Genomic DNA, 18,985 nt, shown 5'->3' with positions numbered 1-18,985 from the left:
ACAGAAATAACATGGTATGTTTTTAATATGTGCTAATGTAACACCTGAGCAGCTTTTGCAACAACTTGACAAACAAAGCCATCAATCACTCAGTCAGCAGCTCATCAAACTATTTGCTCAGCATGTTCCAAAACTCTTGAGCAGTTCTCTATAAAAACCCCACCTCAGGCTAGAGGAGAAGAAACTGGCTCTGTGCCTCTTTTTCAGTGCCTCTGCACAGAAAGGAAGCAGCCTGAGTAGTTTCATTGTAAGTCCTTCCTGCTGCTCTTGAAAGGCAGAACCCATGCTCCACTGAGGCCTGTCCTTGTGTCAGGGATTTGTTTACATCAATCACCTACACCAATATCTCCAACAAGATACAGTCACAGCTAAAATGTATGGGTTGGTTGGCAGAGTGGCACTCAAAGCTGGCATATGATTGTGAAATGCCACTGTGATGGTCTATTGCTCAAACAGGTTAACCTCCTGGGCAGCAGTGCATACCTCATGCGCTTTATTTTCTTCATGTGCAACATCTAAATCTCACTGCTGATGTATAGTCCATAAACTTGAATCTGAGATGATTGTGATTTCTGCTATTGGCGTAAGAGTGTAATTGTTGCTACAAAATAAAGCAGCACACTCATCAACAGAAAAAGCAGGCTTGTGAAGTGGCTGTACGTGACACGGATCTGTATTATGGTTGAAAGAGAGAGGATGGTGTTGTCTCTGGGGCTACACAGGTTTCACTTCTCTGCAGTGCAAAACCACACGTACGAATATGTCCCCTCACAAAACCACGCCGACACACAAATGCACACACACTCACACATAAGGCTGAGGGCGGACGTACGTAAAAAGCAAACAATGGAATCCTACTCCTCTCTAACGTCACACGCCTACTGCTAACCGGCATGGCTCCCAGACAGACAAAGACAACAGGGTGTTAGTGATGAGTTGAATGAAAGTGTGTGAGTGTATGAGAGCTCCTACGTCGACTGACAGTGACGTCTGTCCATTCTCTCCATCCGTCTCTCCATTTTCCCATCCCACACACCAGACCGGCAACAAGCTGACATGACGATTAAACTTCAGAAGGATGTATATATTTTAAAAAAATGGAAAAGGCAATGATAAAAAGACGGTCATTTGGTTCCAGTATAATCACTCCCAGACCCAGGAGAATAAGACACAGCTGTGTTATCGTTAGGTGTCTCTACCCAGCCTGTCAAAGACTCACACACTCTGACACACATATATTCACAATGGATAATTAGTGCCAGTTAGCCCGCTCATTTATCGCTATTACGCCAAAACGACTTCCTCTACTGCCCGTTTGAATGCACATTAGTGTGGAGACGTTATTTAGATATGTGGGCTTGACAGACTAGACACAATTAAGCAATTAAAGTAAATTTATCAATCAGGCGCGTTTCACTTACCACCACCAGCTTTAATTTGTTCACAAATAGGAAATCCTGACAAACGTAAATGCAGCATTTACTTTCTACACCTGCAACCTCAGCAGGTCATTTTAATGTGCACACAGGTTAAAGACAACCTCATTACTGGCAGCTTTTCAGTGAGGATGTTAAGAATTTCAGTTTGGGTTTTCTGTGATGTATTGTCATGTTTTATCTGTGTACTGTGTTGCAGACATATCTGCTGAAATTGGCATGCTAACCAGTTAGCCCCAGTTCTGTTTTTGTTCCAGCTTGTACCTCTAACGGCTTAGTTTCAGATGGGAAATGTATGCAAGAGGCAAGTTCATCGAGTTTAACAGGCTTTCTTTTAGTCTAATAGGTTTAGTCCATTAAATACACCAAACTCACAAAATATCAAGACAGGAAATATTCTTACATCTATTGTCCTTACTTGACACAAATATATCACTGTACACCTGAATTCAAGTTTCTCTCTTTTTTTCTGAACTAAGATGAGCATAATTATCTTGTTAAAACACACTTCATTCAAGCTAGACAAATGAATCTCACTAGAACAGTTTGTCTTTTCACAATCACCTCTGGTTTGCTTGCAATAGTTCTTCAATTCGCTGAGTAGAACGTGAAAAAAATATATAAATATATATAGTTTTAAATTATCTTCGTTCTGTTTTCCCGGTCTCAATGGCTGTGTCATGTCCCAGTCTGCTGTCCAGCTGCGTTCACTGGGAGGTTGTTGAGCTGGACAAGATTGCCACAGGGACACTAGCTCCACATGGAGATTATGGCAGCTAAAACTAGATAGATAGATAGATACTTTATTGATCCCAGGGGAAATTCAATAGAGAGACAGAGACTGATTCCACTGTCATGTCTTTATGACATTATATTATTACTAGTTAAATAAATATGCACAACTTCAACAGCATAAACATAATAAATGAAAAAAAACAAAACAAAATTCACATTTTCCAATTTTTCCATCTGGAAATATAAGGATACATTTCGGAGCTTTAGCTATAGCATAAACAATGAAAACATGGAGAAACAGTTCAACTGAACCCTGTACAAAAGTTAAGAAAACCGCCCTACCAGCACCTCTAAAGATCACTGTTCCCAGTTGTTGTGATAAGATAAGATAACCCACTGCTGGCGGTAGCTTTATAATTACTGTACAGGTATGAGTGTGGTAGCAATCTTCTCATCTAACTTCCAGAGAGAAAGATAATAGAGTATTTCTAAAAATGTCAACTTTTTCTTTAATGGCTTACATTGGCTAATGGAAACATGAAGAGATAAAGGCACTAGTGATGACCTTTACACAACCAGGATGCCAAAAAAGTTCAAATTTTATCTCAAGGATTTGCTGACCAAAGTGACCCAAGAGCCCCAGTAAAGATGAAGACGTGTGATATGTCTGCACCATTTCCTTTGCGTGCAGAAACCGGAGAGATGGCAAGGGCTTCACAGAACCACTGAGGACTCCGTGAGCCAAGATTTACATGGCTGTTGACCTGGATTCAGAGACAGAGAGAAACAAAAAGAGAAAAACAGAGCCCTCTGAACATTCATAATTAAAACAGCCTTTGAAAATGCATAACAACACCTGATTGAAAGACAGGAGAAGCTGCACTGAAGAATAGAAAGAGACAGTAAAAGGACTGGAATTGAGATAGTGGCTGAGCCCTTTTGACCTCAGGTAACCTGGGCATGAGAGAGCTGCAGAAAGCTTCTCACTTCTAACTTGGGTAACTTCATACTGTTTATCAAAAACAGATATCTGTTTGTCTTGAGAGAACAGCTTTCATTATCTGCTTTCTCAATATGACTGAAGTGTTTCTATTTGTAGTAATAGTTTTATTATTAGTATGACTGTTATCATTAGTTTTAGTATTAGTATTGGTATTAGTTGAAGTAGTGGTGTTGCGTACTATAATTTCATTAGTTGCACTGAAGTGCTTTTTCATCATGACATCACATGACATGACAGTTGCACATGTCAGTACATGTCAGTATTAATCATTATCGATCTGCCTCCTGACTGTCATTGAATCATGAATATTTAAACTTTAATTCATGATTTTATGTATGTGTCCATTCATCATGCAAAAGCCATGGTCCAACATGTTTCCACAGTTAATAATAGTTCCCAGATCATGGTGAAAAAGAAGGCCGACTTGAAGACGTGGTATATCTTCATATTTTATCACCTGAGTTTCTACAGCTGCTTGTAGTCTCTTTGACACAAGGAAGTAATCAAAGTGTTGCTCAAGGATACTTTATTTCAGGGTGGACCAGGTATAAAACCTGTAACCTTCCAGGGTGGCCTGTCTCATCACCATTTCACCCCTCAGACATGCTGAGCGGTCTTGGGAAGTGTCATGACAATCTCACAAAACCCACTGGCAACTAAGGAAGTGCACATCAACTTTCCAGAGAGGTCATTCATCAGGCCTCCATAACTAATTCAGACATACAAATGTATCGGGGCGTTCTGGCCAGACCACCTGACCTTCGACGCCATAGTAATGGTCTGCCTGACAGAGCCAAAACACACAGCTTGAGCAGTCCCATGAGCCAGTCTGTGTTTTCTCAAACATGCACACACACACATGTGGACAGGGTTATACAAACACACACACACAGACACACACACAAGCTAATGCATGTACACACACGCAGTATCAGTATGTGATAAGAGCTGTAGCCCTTAACCTTCTGAGATAGAGGCAGGACTTAAAGTGCAGAAGGAATTCCAACTTCTCACTCAATCACTGGTTTGTGTTTGTATGTGAAACACGGACAGAATGTGCGTATATGTGCATGCGCCAGAGTCAGTTTCGGCTGAGACTTTTTTCTATTCCTCTCTGACAAACCAGTCTGACTGCACACATATCCACATGCACACAAAGACACACACATGCAAGCAGGCTAAAGTAGAGAGGTGATTTGGGAAAGATTTCTCACGGCTGGAGTGCCCTGAGCTACACTGAGTAAATACAGATTAATGATTGGTTAAGAGAAAGGAAGTGCATTCCACAGATTTAGCCACTATGAGCCTCAAACTGAAACACTGCAAGATCGTCCTTTCTTCTTTGTAAGCAATTAGTTAGCAAGCAAGTAGTTAGAAATTAAGCTCTCCCACTGCACATTTACTGGTCTACTTTGTACAGATGGATTACTCTGCAGGCATGCAGACTACTGAGTTCTACTGATTTATGAAAATGTAAAGGTCACCAGCTCCTGCACACATACAGTAAAACACAAAAGAAACAAATGAAATTACAGGAATCTGCAACATCAGATCAACACACTGATTGCAAATCAGATACTGGTCCAAATCCTGCACCCTGAGCTACAGGATGCTAAATAGCTCAGTTTATAACAGTCCTCATTGTCTCTCTTGCTAAGTTCAGACTTTACCTCTTGTCCGTACAGTCAGGAGCAAAATCATAGTTAAATGTAAGAAAATAAACTGGGCTTCATATTGTGGAGACATCTACCTGCACACTTGCCATACCATGCTGTAAAACTTGAAGATGAATTGTACGAGACAGACCAGATGAGCTGGATGCCTCACAGGGCTCTTGGTTTCCATCAGCAGGCAGATGCCCTAGTTAGTGGATGGTCCCTGCTGTAGTTTACAAATTGAAATGGATTTGTGTGTGTGTGTGTACAGTATGTGTGTGCATGTCTCCACCTAAATCCTTAGGCAGACATATTTCTAGACACTGCTTCTATATCACATATCAGAAGTTTCAGATTTCACGCTATTACAACTGATTGTCTTTCGGCAACCCAGTAACTCAGTCAAGACATAACTTAACCTAATCATTAACTGAGGACTCACTGATCACTGCTGTAGACTCGCAAAGCACGGACAGGAATGGAAACTTGAAATGAAATCGAAGCAGCATATCAATTAGGGGAAGTTCTTCTCTGTCTTACTGCTCAGGATGTAGTTCAGTTTCTAAGTCTAGGAAGCATTCACATCCTTTATTCAAGTAAAAGCCACAATACCACAGTGGATACATACTCCACTAAACTTAAAAATCTTGCAAGCAAAATTTGACTTAAGTGCAATTTCAAAGCTGTATTTTTGTTACAAAACATCATAGAAAATGATGTCATGTTAGTATATTATTGCATTGTCGAGTCAAGCCAAGGGACTTTTTATAGCCATTTCAGTTGTTTACAGTAGTACAGTGAACAGTGAAATGACACAACATTTCTCCAGGGACCACGTGCTACACTTCATTACACGAGAAGTTAAATACAACCTGTACATGACTGTACATAGTGAAAACAACCCGAGACTATACATAATGCACGAGGACTATACACAGTGCACAAAGTGCACACTGATTATTATCAGTGGCAGAAGAAGTACTCAGATCATGTATTTAAGTAAAGGTGGTCATAGTGTAGAAATACTTTGTTACAAGTAAAAGAATTGCATTTAGATCTTTACTTCAGTATAAGTACAAAAGTATTATCAAGTATTATGGGTATAATTACTGATGGACAAATGTGTTCCATATTTTAATGCTGAGGCTGGTAAAGGTGGTTTAACTGCTGAGCCTTAAACAGCTTCAAAATGTCTCTGTTGATTACATTTTGTTTTATTGATCTCAATATGCAAAATAACTAGTAAGTGAAGTTATCAAATAAATGTAATCGAGTAAAAGGTAAAAAGTACCTAGCTTGTGGGGATATTGCTGGCAGGGAGCAGCGCCATCAAAGTCAGAAGAACAGGTAATGTGATTTAATCTATAATGATTAGCCTCAGTTGTTCTAACTTGACATCAGAGTAGATCTTGGTACATTGTGTAAGGAAATGGTTCTTACCAATAACTCAAACTAACATTACATTTGCTTTATGCAGTATTTCCAGTGTCATACAGTATCACATATAGTCATGCCACCTGGTAAAAGGCAGAACAGTGTGTCAATGTATGTCAAAGTACAAAGCAACTATTCTTTTATGTCCAATAAATTTAGCCCACACGGACCAACCTAGCATAACCATACCCATAGAGTTCATAAAAATGAAACTGTTTCGGAAAACACAGACAAATAATTTCACCCTGCCAATAGCAGCATCAGATCATTGCTCTAGAGGGCATCGACAAAGTATTTTGAAGTTTAATCAGGGGGACTTGTTGATTGGTCAGAGAAACGTCCATGCATCATTAATGTAAGTTTTGACAGTACTACCAGTATAGTGGTGTTAAATTTGACTGCATGATATAGAGAGGCGTTGGTGTCATTGTATTAAATGCCTGTTCACAATGTATATATTGCACATTGAATTGACACCATGGTTTACCTATTCACTCACAGGTGAATGTGGTATTTTTGTTATTCTTAAGCTACACTAAGTGTACAAAGTATATGCAGTACAATTCTGAGTACTAGTAATATTTTAGTAGAGCATGCTCAGGCATGTCAAAACTTAGAATGACAGACACAAACACAGTTACTATTCCTGATCTGCACTACAGCCCAGTTATAGTGTGTGTTTCTGCTGTTAGACAGAACCACTTGTCCTAACTACTGTTTTCAAGTTCATTTTACCAGGAGACAAAGAGTCCATTTATCTAGAGGGAGGCAGAAAAGAGGAGGGGAGAGACAGTGATGAAGGGTGACTGAGAGAGCGAGAGCGAAAGAGAGAGAGAGAGAGAGAGAGAGAGAGAGGGAGGGAGGGAGAGAGGTCTGAAAGTTGGACGGAGTAGGAAGGAAGGCGGAGACAAAGATGTCTTTCCAAAACAGAAGATCCTGGAGTGTTGGTGGAAGGTGCCACATAGCTCTAAATATTTGTTGTTTGGTTGACACAGCAACAGGACAACCAACACATTTATTAGCAAATCCCTGCAACAATACCTGAGAGTCAGTGAGAGGAAACAAGGAAAGGAATGAAGATTGTGATATGGGACAAAAATGTGAAATTTAAGAAGAGAAATGGGTTGAACAATGACGGGGTAAAGAAAATTAGAGTCAAACTACAGATGGATGGATTGTGAGTTTCACTGTTGACTCTGTGTTGTGAAACAGGGGTACACATGCCAACACACACACACACACACACTGACAGCTACAGAACAAACTACTGTCACTCAGTGCTTCCTCCCTTCAGTCTTGCCCAACCTTGACCCAAACACACATGCAAACACACACGCACACACAAATCCTGTTTACTAAGTCCAGCATTTTCCAGTGCAGCAAAAGCAGAAAAATTATTGTCAGATTCTTCAAAGTATCTTTGATTTGACCATAAATTAGCTTAACTTTTACTTTAGGTTCAGTTTTGTTCCATTCTCATACTGGCCATACCCTCCCATAAACACTGAACACTTAAAGTGAGTCTGTGGAGCTTTTGAGAGAAGAAATAACATACATTTCCTCTACAAATGGCAAGTTGAATTCATAACACATTTTTAGAATAGCAGTTAAAATCTTAACAATGTTTGAGGCGTCCTGTTAAGTAAGTTTAATTGACACCTTCCATCCAATCAGAAAAAGAAGTGTTTTTCATGGTCTTAGTACAGTATAGAGTGGAATGATATCCCTCGCCCAAAAGCCAAACAACCATGAAAGCCTGAGCCCCCTACAAGCCTACACCACTCAGTATTGATCTGTGATCAGGTTTCATGGCTGTTTCAGAGGAGGGTAGAGAGGATTATCTGTGTGTGTGTGTGTGTGGAGGTGTGTGTGTGTGTACACAGTGCACCTGCATGTGTGCATGAAAGAGAGACAGAGACAAAGAGAGCATGTAAGAAAATTTATAGCTGCATTTCTCTTGTTTCACAGGACTGTATTCTGCAAGGTCGACTGCATTACACTTATTATACATCCAATAAAACCTGTAAATAATTTAAGCAAAATATTCATCAAAGCCCTGAGTCATATTTTATTTGTTAAAGTTCATCTCTCTCTCTCTTTCTCTTTCTCTCTCTCTCTCACACACACACACACACACACACACACCCGTATTTATATTCTCTCTTCTTCAGGGAATGAAAAAGAACAACCGTCCATTCTTCATTCTTTCGCCCTCTCAACCACAGACTGAAACTGCTGCTCGAATTAAAACAATCGCTCAGTCCTGTCACTCTCTGCAGCCTTCCTCCCCTCCCTCTCTCACCCTCCATCATCTCCCTTTACTTTTTTATTGCCTCTGAAAAGCCAGGCTAGAATAACCAGCAAGCCCGAACACACTCTGACAACCTTCGAGTCACACTTGCACACACAAACAACACAAACACGTAAATGCAGCCCAAGACATACTGAAACAAAAACACACACACACACACACACCGTGTGCGGTTGGTAAGGTTCCCCAGCTTGCAGAGGTAAATGGAGTGGAACAGGTTAGCATTTCTGCCATATAGTGTCCCACCTGTACAAATACAGTGCTTGATCATGAAACACACTACACACACAGAGATACACACACGGACACACACAAGTAGTCCTCCATCTGGACTGAGGCACTGGTGGGTTTTAATAGCTATCGATCATTCTCCCTGGTGACACACTCACCTCCCTGTTTCAGGCAGAACTGAACAGAGCCAGCTGAGGACTCGTACAGGTCTTTGAGTATACACACACACACACACACACACACACACACACACACACACACACACACACACACATTTACACAAACACAGCCTGCACATGTGCACACAACCTGCAGTGTCAAAAAAGCCATTTGCTTTGCTTGGCTGTGTGTGTGTGTGTGTGTGTGTGTGTCCTGCTGTGGCTCACTCTGTCTTTCTTTTTAAATGAGGTTATTTAATTTACATAATGAGGCCCAGACCCACTCTCATAGATTAAATTACACTGAGACAACAAATAAAAAAGCATGCAGACAAGCACCCCCACAAACATACAAATCTTGCTCTGTGTACCCCTTTAACTCAAGCTCCTCTCTGGCTTTAGGTAGCAAAAGTAAAGTCAAAGAACCTGCAGTGTGCCCACCCTTAGCCAATGATGTCATTGTACATTTGCCCGTGAGAGTTACGGCACGCTGAAAGGGTCACAATGAGGGAGAGCCAATCGATATTCCATATGATTCTTACCAATAAATCTAAGATGTGATTAGTCTGGGTAGTTAGCGACGATTAATCGTCAAAGCTAATAAAGTCTTTTGTGGCTGTGGGTGCCAGAGAGGCTGCTGGGAACCACAGTTCATTTTATGGGCAAATTAATTAAAACAGCGCCTGAAAAAACTCTGTCAAAACGGGCATCAAGCATTCATTCTACACTTGGTGAAGGGCAGAACAATGGGACATCACTCAGGGAGATTCAGTGTGTGTGTGTGTGTGTAGTAATCAAACACAATGATTCCTCCTTTTACATCATGTCATAAATTAAGGAGGAAAAGAGAGACATTTGTCATTGAGATTCATCTTTCCTTTTTCATTAGAAAAATGGCAGCCAGTGTCTTGCAAGAGTATGGGTGTATGTGTTTATGTGTGTGTGTGTGCATGCATACTCACTACATGTTATTTAGGTAGAGATGAATTTAAAAAAAGGAAACAATCAGAAAGAATGAGAGATGTAGTGTATGTTAAGTAGGAAGAGGAAAAAAACAAAAGAAAAGAAGGAAGGACATGTGGAATAACATTTTGACAGACAAAAAAACAAAACTTGTTATTGGAAGGTGCACTGAAATCATTGTTTTTGTCCTGGAGAAAAATCTAATGGCAAGCTAGTTATTCTCCCCTTACATCTTACATCTCAATGTAAGATCGTTCTGTCCACCTTTATAGTCAGATGCACTCCCACAGTCCTGTCTGTGGACACAGTTTTTTTCATTTAAATATTGTTTATCTCTAAATAAAATAGAACTCAGCATGTTTTGTACAGTTCAACCATTTAGGTCGGTTAGGTTAATAATTTGCATTACTGCTTGAAGGAGCAAACGCTTGACATTTCAACCATTTGTCCAGTTATTTAGCAGCTCTTAATCAAACTTGAGCTAGACCATAGCCCCACAGATAAACATGCACCCTTGGCTGGGAATCAGTGATGTATAAAATGTACATCCCTCTAAACATTGGTTCAAATACACTCTAAATACTTTTTGTCACCAAACACATGCAGTTACAATAAAGGCCGACCCAGACATGTACACACATTTGGGTGTGTGAGCCTGCTCACTGGTCAGTCCAACACACGATCCACAGTTCACCACAGTCTGGTGATTATTTTCCTTCACATAGCAGCTGAAAAAACAATTGTTCTGACGGGATAAGACCATTGTGAGTTTGCACTGTCTCAAACGCTTCAGCCGTCTGTCTCCCTGTCTCTCACTCATAGCCCATATCTCTTGGGATGTTCAGTTGGATGAACAGACCAAATTTTTCATATTTCAGTGTCTTTTCACTTGTGCTTATTCCTCGTGCTGTGCAGTGCTTTGGCCAGTGCACTTGTTTAACTTTAAATAATACCAACACAAACACAGCAGGGCATTCTGAAATTTTACTGAAAAGAACTGCTGAAACAATACAATTGGGCCACAGCCTGTTTCCATCACAGGGGAAATCCTGCTGCCTGGACAGCCACTGATAGGCGTAAGATGAGAGGGAGAGAGAGAGACAGAGACAGAGAGACACAGAGAGAGAGAAAGAGGGGGAGAGGAGAAAGATAAGAGAATGAGTGGGGGGGTGCAAGTTGAGGATATCTGGGATCCTGTCCAGAGGGAAAAGCAGTGCGGAGGGAGTGAAAGAATCGAGGTTTTGGGGGGGTGGGAGAGTTCAGTGAGGAGCAGGGGCTGATGGGAGGAAAGGCTGAAGACAACACAGAAGGCCCAACTATACCACCTGCAGCTGAGCAGCAGATCAGGACTTGACAAACAGATGTGTGAGAGAGAAGGTTCATTATTATTCTTGAAAATAAAGTACCGGTGCAGAGAAAGGAAAGTGAAAAGAAAATGAATCATCACTACTTGTGTAGAATATAATAAAAGAAACACCAGCTTTTCTGAATTTGTATTAAAAATCATTACCATTAAGTCACGACTGTGAGTTTGTAAGATAAATGTGCAGTGAACACATTTACATATGAAGCAGCTCTAAATAATTGATATTATTGTTTCTGGATTAAATGTTACTATGACAATCTCACCTTTTGCAGTCAGTTTACTTAAATGTCTTGACCACAAACATTTTCTCTGATGTTTTAGACATGGCAAAGTCAGTCTGTTGGTCAGTCGGTCCTTCACATCGGCCCAGTTTATGATCAAAGATATCTCATCTCTCACCACCATCAGGTAAGACTTTTAACTTTGCTGTGGTTTATGGCCAAAATAAAATATAATATCATTTTAACATCGGTATGTTTGTCATTGCAAGCATGCTAATATTAGCATTTTACTCAAATCACTGCACTGCCTAAGTGCAGCCTCACAGAGCTGCTACTACATCTGTAGATGTGAACGTACTGAAAGCCTTAAGACAGTGTGGACAGCTGTGTGCTGTGTGTACTTATGTGGGATTGATGAACACCGTATGACTCAAATGTTTCTCTGTGAACATCTGAGAATGGCACCATCACATACAAAAGAAGCAGACAGCTTCTCTTTAATCTGAAGTAACACATGAGCCTTTGTATTATGGATTCTGAATTTTCCACAGATAGAAAGCAGCAAAACACTGCTCAGTGATCATGCTATCTTTCTATCTGTCCTGCGGGAGTTTGTTTTTTCCACAGTATTCAGACCTCACTACCAAAAGTCCTGAGAGCCTGAAGTTAGCTTCACCATCCAGACAAAATTTAATAATAACACTACATTATATAGTCTCGCTGATCATTTAAGACTCGCTGTTTCCCTGGCAGTAAAATATGGTCAGCTGCCTGACTTAGAATCTGTGTTATTTATATATGTATCATTTTATAGATACAAATGTATGTATCATTTTATAGATACATATGTATGTATCATTTTATAGATACATATGTATGTATCATTTTATAGATACATATGTATGTATCATTTTATAGACAATTTATTACAAAATCCTTTTTAGAATGACATAATTATATCTGGGTTATTATAAGTTGGATGTTGGAAATCGACTTTTTTCCCTCCTACTCCCCCTGGTTCTGTCCGACTACATGCGAGGACAACACTTAATAAGTATTGCATGTGACCACAATTGACCAAATGTCCAGGCCCTGAACCAAGGCAGCAGCAGGTTACTCCAACCTCATGCTGAAGAGTCACTTAAACAGTAGGCTTCCTCCATGCTAGTTTTCTCATACATTCCTACACACAAAATTACTTTGGCAAAGTACCACATTGTGGTTACCTCTTTATAACTTTACGCATGGCAACCAGGGAAGAAAAGCAGACCAAATGTACCCAGTACTCCAGCCATATTGAAACATTTAAGGGTTCTGTATTAAACACTATTTGAAAGTATATAAAACAGAATGTACCATGGGATTGACTGAAAAAAGCTTTAATTTAAATGAGATAATAACTTTAAATGACATCATGTGTTTTACCCTAACGTAATTGATCTACTTGGGACAATGGGTGCAGTCGTACATGAGGAGTCCTGTTGTGGTGGGCACTGGACCACCTACTTATTATTCTTTCATGTGCTTTAATTCAGAAGAAAGACAGTCATGAATAGATGAATGAGCCAAAATGGATAAATATTTCAGAACATGCAGGAGGAACAGTGAGTGTAAATGCCTAAACAATTCACCCTTATTCTGTTTCCTCCTATCACCTCCCCAAAGTGGTAGTTATAAAAAGTATAAGAAGAAGAAAAAGAAGAAGCTGACAGAAAGCTGGAGAACAAGACTGTATAAGTTTGTCCCCATCAGTTGGAGCTACAGCTATCTGTAAACCTGTAAAGTAAAGAGGTTCGTTTAATGCCAAGAAGGTGTATGTACTTTTAGATGTAACGTTTCCCTTGTGTGTGGATGACATACTTGTAAAGCAAATCTTCTCTGAAGCATTTCAAATGCAATAAGAAACTGCCAGATCAGGTTATATCTGACTTTATTGATTGCCATGATTTGACATGTATAACAGTACATAAAGACAACATTAGCAGCCATAAAAAGTCAGGCTGTGGTGGTGTTTTATGATCTGGTTCATCCTCTTGAGGTGCCTCTCTGAGCCAGCCAGCGCCAGGGGCCTGATTTACTTGTCACACAAGGGGGACACATTTAGACGTGCTGCGCTGGAGATAGTAGGCAGTAAAGCTGGCAGGGCAGAAGATGACCCAGACAGTGTGAGTGTGGAAGACTAGAGGGAAACACGTAAGACACACCGTTTAACCTCTTGCCATTAAACCAGCTGTGATTTCTGACCAAGGGCCAAGGGACAATGGACTACACTTCACTAATTACACACCCTGACATGGATGATAGAAAAAGTACTCGCTCCTTAGGCCTGTAGATGTATCTTTAACAATAGCAGAAATGGAAGGTCTTAAATGTAGCTCTTCAGACATGTGGTGTATGCAGTAGTAAACACAAAAATGTCCTATTAAATCCCTGTCCCACAATGATTACAGGGAAGGAGAGACTGGTATGTATAAGTACATGACTCAGTAAAATGGGCTTGACACTACACTTCAGGTAAATAAATGAGTTTTAATGCATTTCTTCTAAATGTAAATATGTTTTTGTTTAACCTACCCACGTGTCAGATTTTAGTTCTGTCAGCACACACAATGTACTCGAAACTAAATGTGAGAAGTGTTTATGTGTGTGTGCTATACAGGACAGTTTATAGAAGACCACCAACCAGAGACCACCATGATATCCCAGACTCAGAACTAAAATGACATTCAAAACAAGAAGACTTTCCACCATGACTGCACGCACACATGGAAAAACATATACTGTAATTTGCTTTCACGTAACAGTTTTCTTTTGCGTTTTCCAAGTTTATAGAGCTCACAACTTTCTCCACTTGTAACCCACAGAAATTAGAGCTCTTAGCGGCAGCATGGATATTTGGCAACAAGTAGAATACTGTAGCATAGACTGGTATAGAGTACAACATAAGTTTGTGGGTGCAATATCGATTTTACCCATACCATATAATGTGGCTGATTAAAAGTGAATAAATGTGACTTGCTAATTAGAATAGAACAGAACTGAAATTTTACAATGGCACAGAGTGGTATTTTACCTGAGGTTTTACTTAAACAAACTTCAAAAAACTTAAAGACAGAAGGCAGAATAGAATTATTCAGTTATTATATCATAAGATAGCCATTCTGATAGTTGGTAAACATAGAGTAGCAGAATAGATTACATTTTTTTGATTTTGTATGTAGGTCGTTCACAAAACAGCTCTTCAGAGGCCAGATAGTATTAAACTTGAATAACAAAATGGACTGTAATACACTGTTATTTCAGTGTACTGTTATATGACTATTATAATTTATAAATATAATACAGATAATATATGATATTATGTGAGATTAGATAATTTTATGAATATGTAATAAAGGGAAGTGAAAACTGATTATTTACTTTTACTGTAAAAGTAAGGATGAATAGCAGAGAAAATGTTAAGATTTTAATCATTTTACAAAATTCAGTGGCCATTGGAGAGCTGTCATTTGCAATTTTAATTACTTAAGCTGTCAATTTCAGATTGATTAAACAAAAGTTTAAGGAAATAGAAAAGGTTTAATAAATTAATGAAATGGATAAATTAATGTTGTTACATAGTGAGCTACTACACCAGAAAATCAGTGGTGAGAAGGGAGACGAAGGCAAGATTTTGTCCTGAACGCTGGCTGTCCCGCTACTGACAGTAAAGCGGGTAACCAGATATTCAAAAACAATACGTCATCCCACAATGCAACGCGCTTACGCTGTCCTTACAGCATGACCTCATCCCACAATCCACCGCGAGATTAAGAATCTTCTGGGTGGTCGTCAAGGCAACGCGCCTTATCTGAGCGCTCGGCCCCGCCCCACGACACGCCCTCCAGCCAATGGGAGAGCCCCTTCATGACATCATGGTTATTTTTAGAGAGGCAGCGGCAGCAGATAAGGTTTGCCTCCACGCTGTACGGCTCAGAGTATACACACAGCCAGGCAGAGGAAGTACCGCAGACAGTGCTGGTGCTTGACAGGAAAACTTAGAGCCACTCGGCGCTTTTCATTCACGGACTCAATACTAGTCTGGATACTTTGGTAAAAGCCTTGTGAACTGTTACAACTCAACCGAACAAGCGACCATCGCTGGCTGAAAGAAGTAAGTCCTGATTCCTGTGTCAAGAAAGTGCACACTCAAAGTTTGGAAGTCTTTTTACGCACAGAGAGGACGTTTGGAAACCAGTGTTTTTTTTTTTTTTTCTTCGACTGATAAACCAGGAAGAAGAGAAGGGGGGACGAAAAGTTGTTCTGTATAAGACTTTATAGCACACTGTTTTCGGTTTCTCTTCTATGTATACCAAGATGGAAACTACTTTCTATGACGACTCACTGAACGCTTTCTCCCAGCACGACAGCGCCGGCTACGGGTACAGCAACCCCAAAGCGCTGAAACACAACATGACACTGAACCTCTCCGACCCGACGGGTACTCTGAAACCTCACCTCCGGGCCAAAGCCAGCGACATCCTCACCTCTCCAGACGTGGGCTTGTTGAAGCTGGCCTCCCCGGAGCTGGAGCGGCTCATCATCCAGTCCAGCAACGGACTCATCACCACCACGCCGACCCCGACCCAGTTCTTGTGCCCCAAGAATGTCACCGACGAGCAGGAGGGCTTCGCCGAGGGGTTTGTCCGAGCCCTGGCCGAGCTCCACCACCAACACATGCCAGGCACAACTAATGTGAGTGTCACCTCAGCTCCTCAGACCAGTGTCAACACTGCCCTGCCGCCTGTATCATCTGTTGCCGGTGCCACGGTTTACAACACCAACGCCACCATGCGCGCCGACTCGCCGGTTTATGAGGATTTGAACACTTTCAACCCGGCCATCAGCACCGTTTCGGCACCGAATTACACCACCTCAGCCCCGACTATGTCTTTCCCTGCTGCTCCGCCTCAGCTTCCCATCTACGGGCAGCCACCCTCCGCCCAGCTCCCTCGGCTCACGGCGCTCAAAGAGGAGCCCCAGACCGTGCCTGAGATGCCGGGGGAGACCCCTCCACTCTCCCCAATCGACATGGAGAGTCAGGAGCGCATCAAGGCTGAGAGGAAGAGGATGAGGAACCGCATCGCTGCCTCCAAATGCCGGAAGAGGAAGCTGGAGCGGATCTCTAGACTGGAGGAAAAAGTGAAGACCCTCAAGTCCCAGAACTCTGAGCTCGCGTCCACTGCCAACATGCTGCGCGAGCAGGTGGCCCAGCTGAAGCAGAAAGTGATGAACCACGTCAACAGCGGGTGCCAGCTCATGTTAACGCAGCAGCTCCAGACCTTCTGAGGTGGTGTCAGCGGCGGCGGAGAAAAGAGAGACTGTAGTTGAACGAAACGAACGCTTCCTGTGAGTGGCTGTATCTCCCGAAATCGAGACGGGATTTGGGATGATGTGGCGCGACACTGGCAGGACCGGGAGCCGTGCTAAAGTTCCTGAGTGCCACGCGCTCCCCCTTGGCGCGTCCCAGAGAGGGGCTCGGGACAGTGACAGTAACCATGAACCAGAGGGGACATGGCAAGCACCAGGAAACCATTCTGTCTCTGTTTCGTGCTGCCTTTACAGAACTGGACAAGACTGAAGTTTTCTTGATTTACATCCAGCTCTGCATGGACCTTATCATTACCATCAATGGAGAAAATCAGTATTAGAGGATTTAAGAAACTGCAATAGAGACTTTTCTTGCTGTAGCCATAATGGCCTCAAACCTGGGCGTGTTGGCCAACTCTAAACGGCTGAAAAGTTGTAACAAAAGCTGCCTGACTTCTGAGTTACAGTACAATGTACTTTTTTCTTAATTGTAAGAAATTAAGTTAGAAAAGCTTCAAGATTTACTTGTTTTTTCTAAAGTTGTTTAATGGGGTTTCACTCATTGTTATATGTATATAAGATCAACTTGGAGTACTTATGTTTACCATTTGTAATAAGAATACTGTATAATTTTTTTATGTTTTGTTTTCTGAGCACTTCAGAAACTAATCAATATTTAAGAAAATAAACCAGATAAAATGAAGCAACATTGCCTCGCTGTTCTTCCAAGTGTGTGACAGAAAAACGTGGGTGTGCCATGTCAGGAGCTCAAACAATAAAACATGTTGCAACATGTTGCAAGAGCTGCTGGTTCTCAGTACCTCAAGGTAAATTCCATTAGTGCTGGTATTGATCCAAGATAAGTGATTGTGTTTCAGCTGACAGGCCAGGTTCACTTACTACTGATGGAGACCAGTTCTGCAAATTAGGGTTGTAGAGCTTGAGAACTCCACTTTATGTCTCAGCACACCTACTTGAAGAGTTTTACTATCATACAAAACCTCCCATTGTTCTCAGGTTTTATCACTATATGACCCTGCAAGTACAACTTTGTAAAAAAGCTGTAACTACAACACTGTTATAGATTTACAACAAGTTGAAATGAGTAATAAATCCTAAATGAACATCAATAATTTGACATGTCACAGGAAAATCACAGGGCATCCACCATGCCATTGCGCAATTCACTTATTCAACATTACTTCCTGTCCTGTTGTAAATAAGAAAAGACCCGGCATGTCGAAAAAAGTCTAATCAAGTCTTAGGTTTTATGATGCAATGGATACAGGCTACATCACACATACCACACTACTCAATATGAACTCAATGGAATACATAAGCATCACTGTGGCTTTATGGGAGGGTAGATTCTGTATCCTATTATTAAATGTACTGCACTGTACTTTCAATGAGTATCCTATTTTTTTTTTAAAAAAGTACTTTAAAGTAGCAAACAATAGCTTAATCAAAATGTAAACTATGGGAAACTCCAACAAAGAAAATCACAACAGATTGGAGCCTCATATGGGGCTGATACAAGATAAATAACTATTGACTAACTACACTAATGTTTTCTAAAGCTGTTAAAAGTATGCAATGCTAATAAACCCTGTTTCCACTTATAATCAGGTGAGAAACAACAGACCTTTTCTCAATCCCTGATGTAAATACACCTCAACGTTACAAAGTTAAAAACAGATCTGGGCTTTGTACAACTGAGAGTAAGGACACTTTCACTCATTTCGCACAGTAAACCTAACAAACAGTCCCATAGACACTAGTTACAGTACGTGAATGTGGCGGGACGGGTCACACCAATACTCGTAATGAAACACTAGAGGGCGACACAGACTGACTTAGCTGAAAAATAAAAGGCGTCCTTTCTCAAAGTATTCTTTCTTCTACTGTAGCTTGTATTAGCTCGTCTGTTGTTGCTTTTTCGGTAAATGTGTACAGACAGGACATTACTGATTGATAAAGGGTCATATTAACAGATGAGGCCATTAATCATGGAGGTCTGAATGGTATTTTTAGTCCGACTTTTATACACAATAAAGCCTAAACGTGAGACAAACGTGCTTTATAGCCCTTCTTCTGTCGATGAACCCTTTTTTGTTTTCTTT

At 40.8% G+C, this 18,985-nt stretch overlaps 1 protein-coding gene across 2 annotated transcripts; it reads left to right on the top strand.

The window, feature by feature from the left end:
• Nucleotides 1-15,471: 15,471 nt before the first annotated feature.
• Nucleotides 15,472-17,565, top strand: jun (Jun proto-oncogene, AP-1 transcription factor subunit). Of its 2 annotated transcripts, XM_046392375.1 has the most exons (2): nucleotides 15,472-15,666; nucleotides 15,915-17,565. In XM_046392375.1, exon 2 carries the CDS (start codon nucleotides 15,966-15,968, stop codon nucleotides 16,839-16,841), a length of 876 nt encoding a protein of 291 aa, XP_046248331.1. In that variant the 5' UTR covers nucleotides 15,472-15,666; nucleotides 15,915-15,965; the 3' UTR covers nucleotides 16,842-17,565. The 2 variants fall into 2 exon arrangements, with proteins under 2 accessions (XP_046248331.1, XP_046248330.1); XM_046392374.1 differs by having other exon boundaries at nucleotides 15,472-17,565.
• Nucleotides 17,566-18,985: the final 1,420 nt, after the last annotated feature.

This window comes from Scatophagus argus, chromosome 6, assembly GCF_020382885.2.
Source record: "Scatophagus argus isolate fScaArg1 chromosome 6, fScaArg1.pri, whole genome shotgun sequence".
Taxonomy (NCBI): domain Eukaryota; kingdom Metazoa; phylum Chordata; class Actinopteri; family Scatophagidae; genus Scatophagus; species Scatophagus argus.
The sequence above is the reverse complement of the archived record's forward strand: the minus strand, read 5'-3'. Positions and strand labels throughout refer to the sequence as shown.

Excerpts from the sequence above, each read along its gene's own strand:
- jun (XM_046392374.1), top strand. The coding sequence starts at position 15,858 with ATGTATACCAAGATGGAAACTACTTTCTATGACGACTCACTGAACGCT.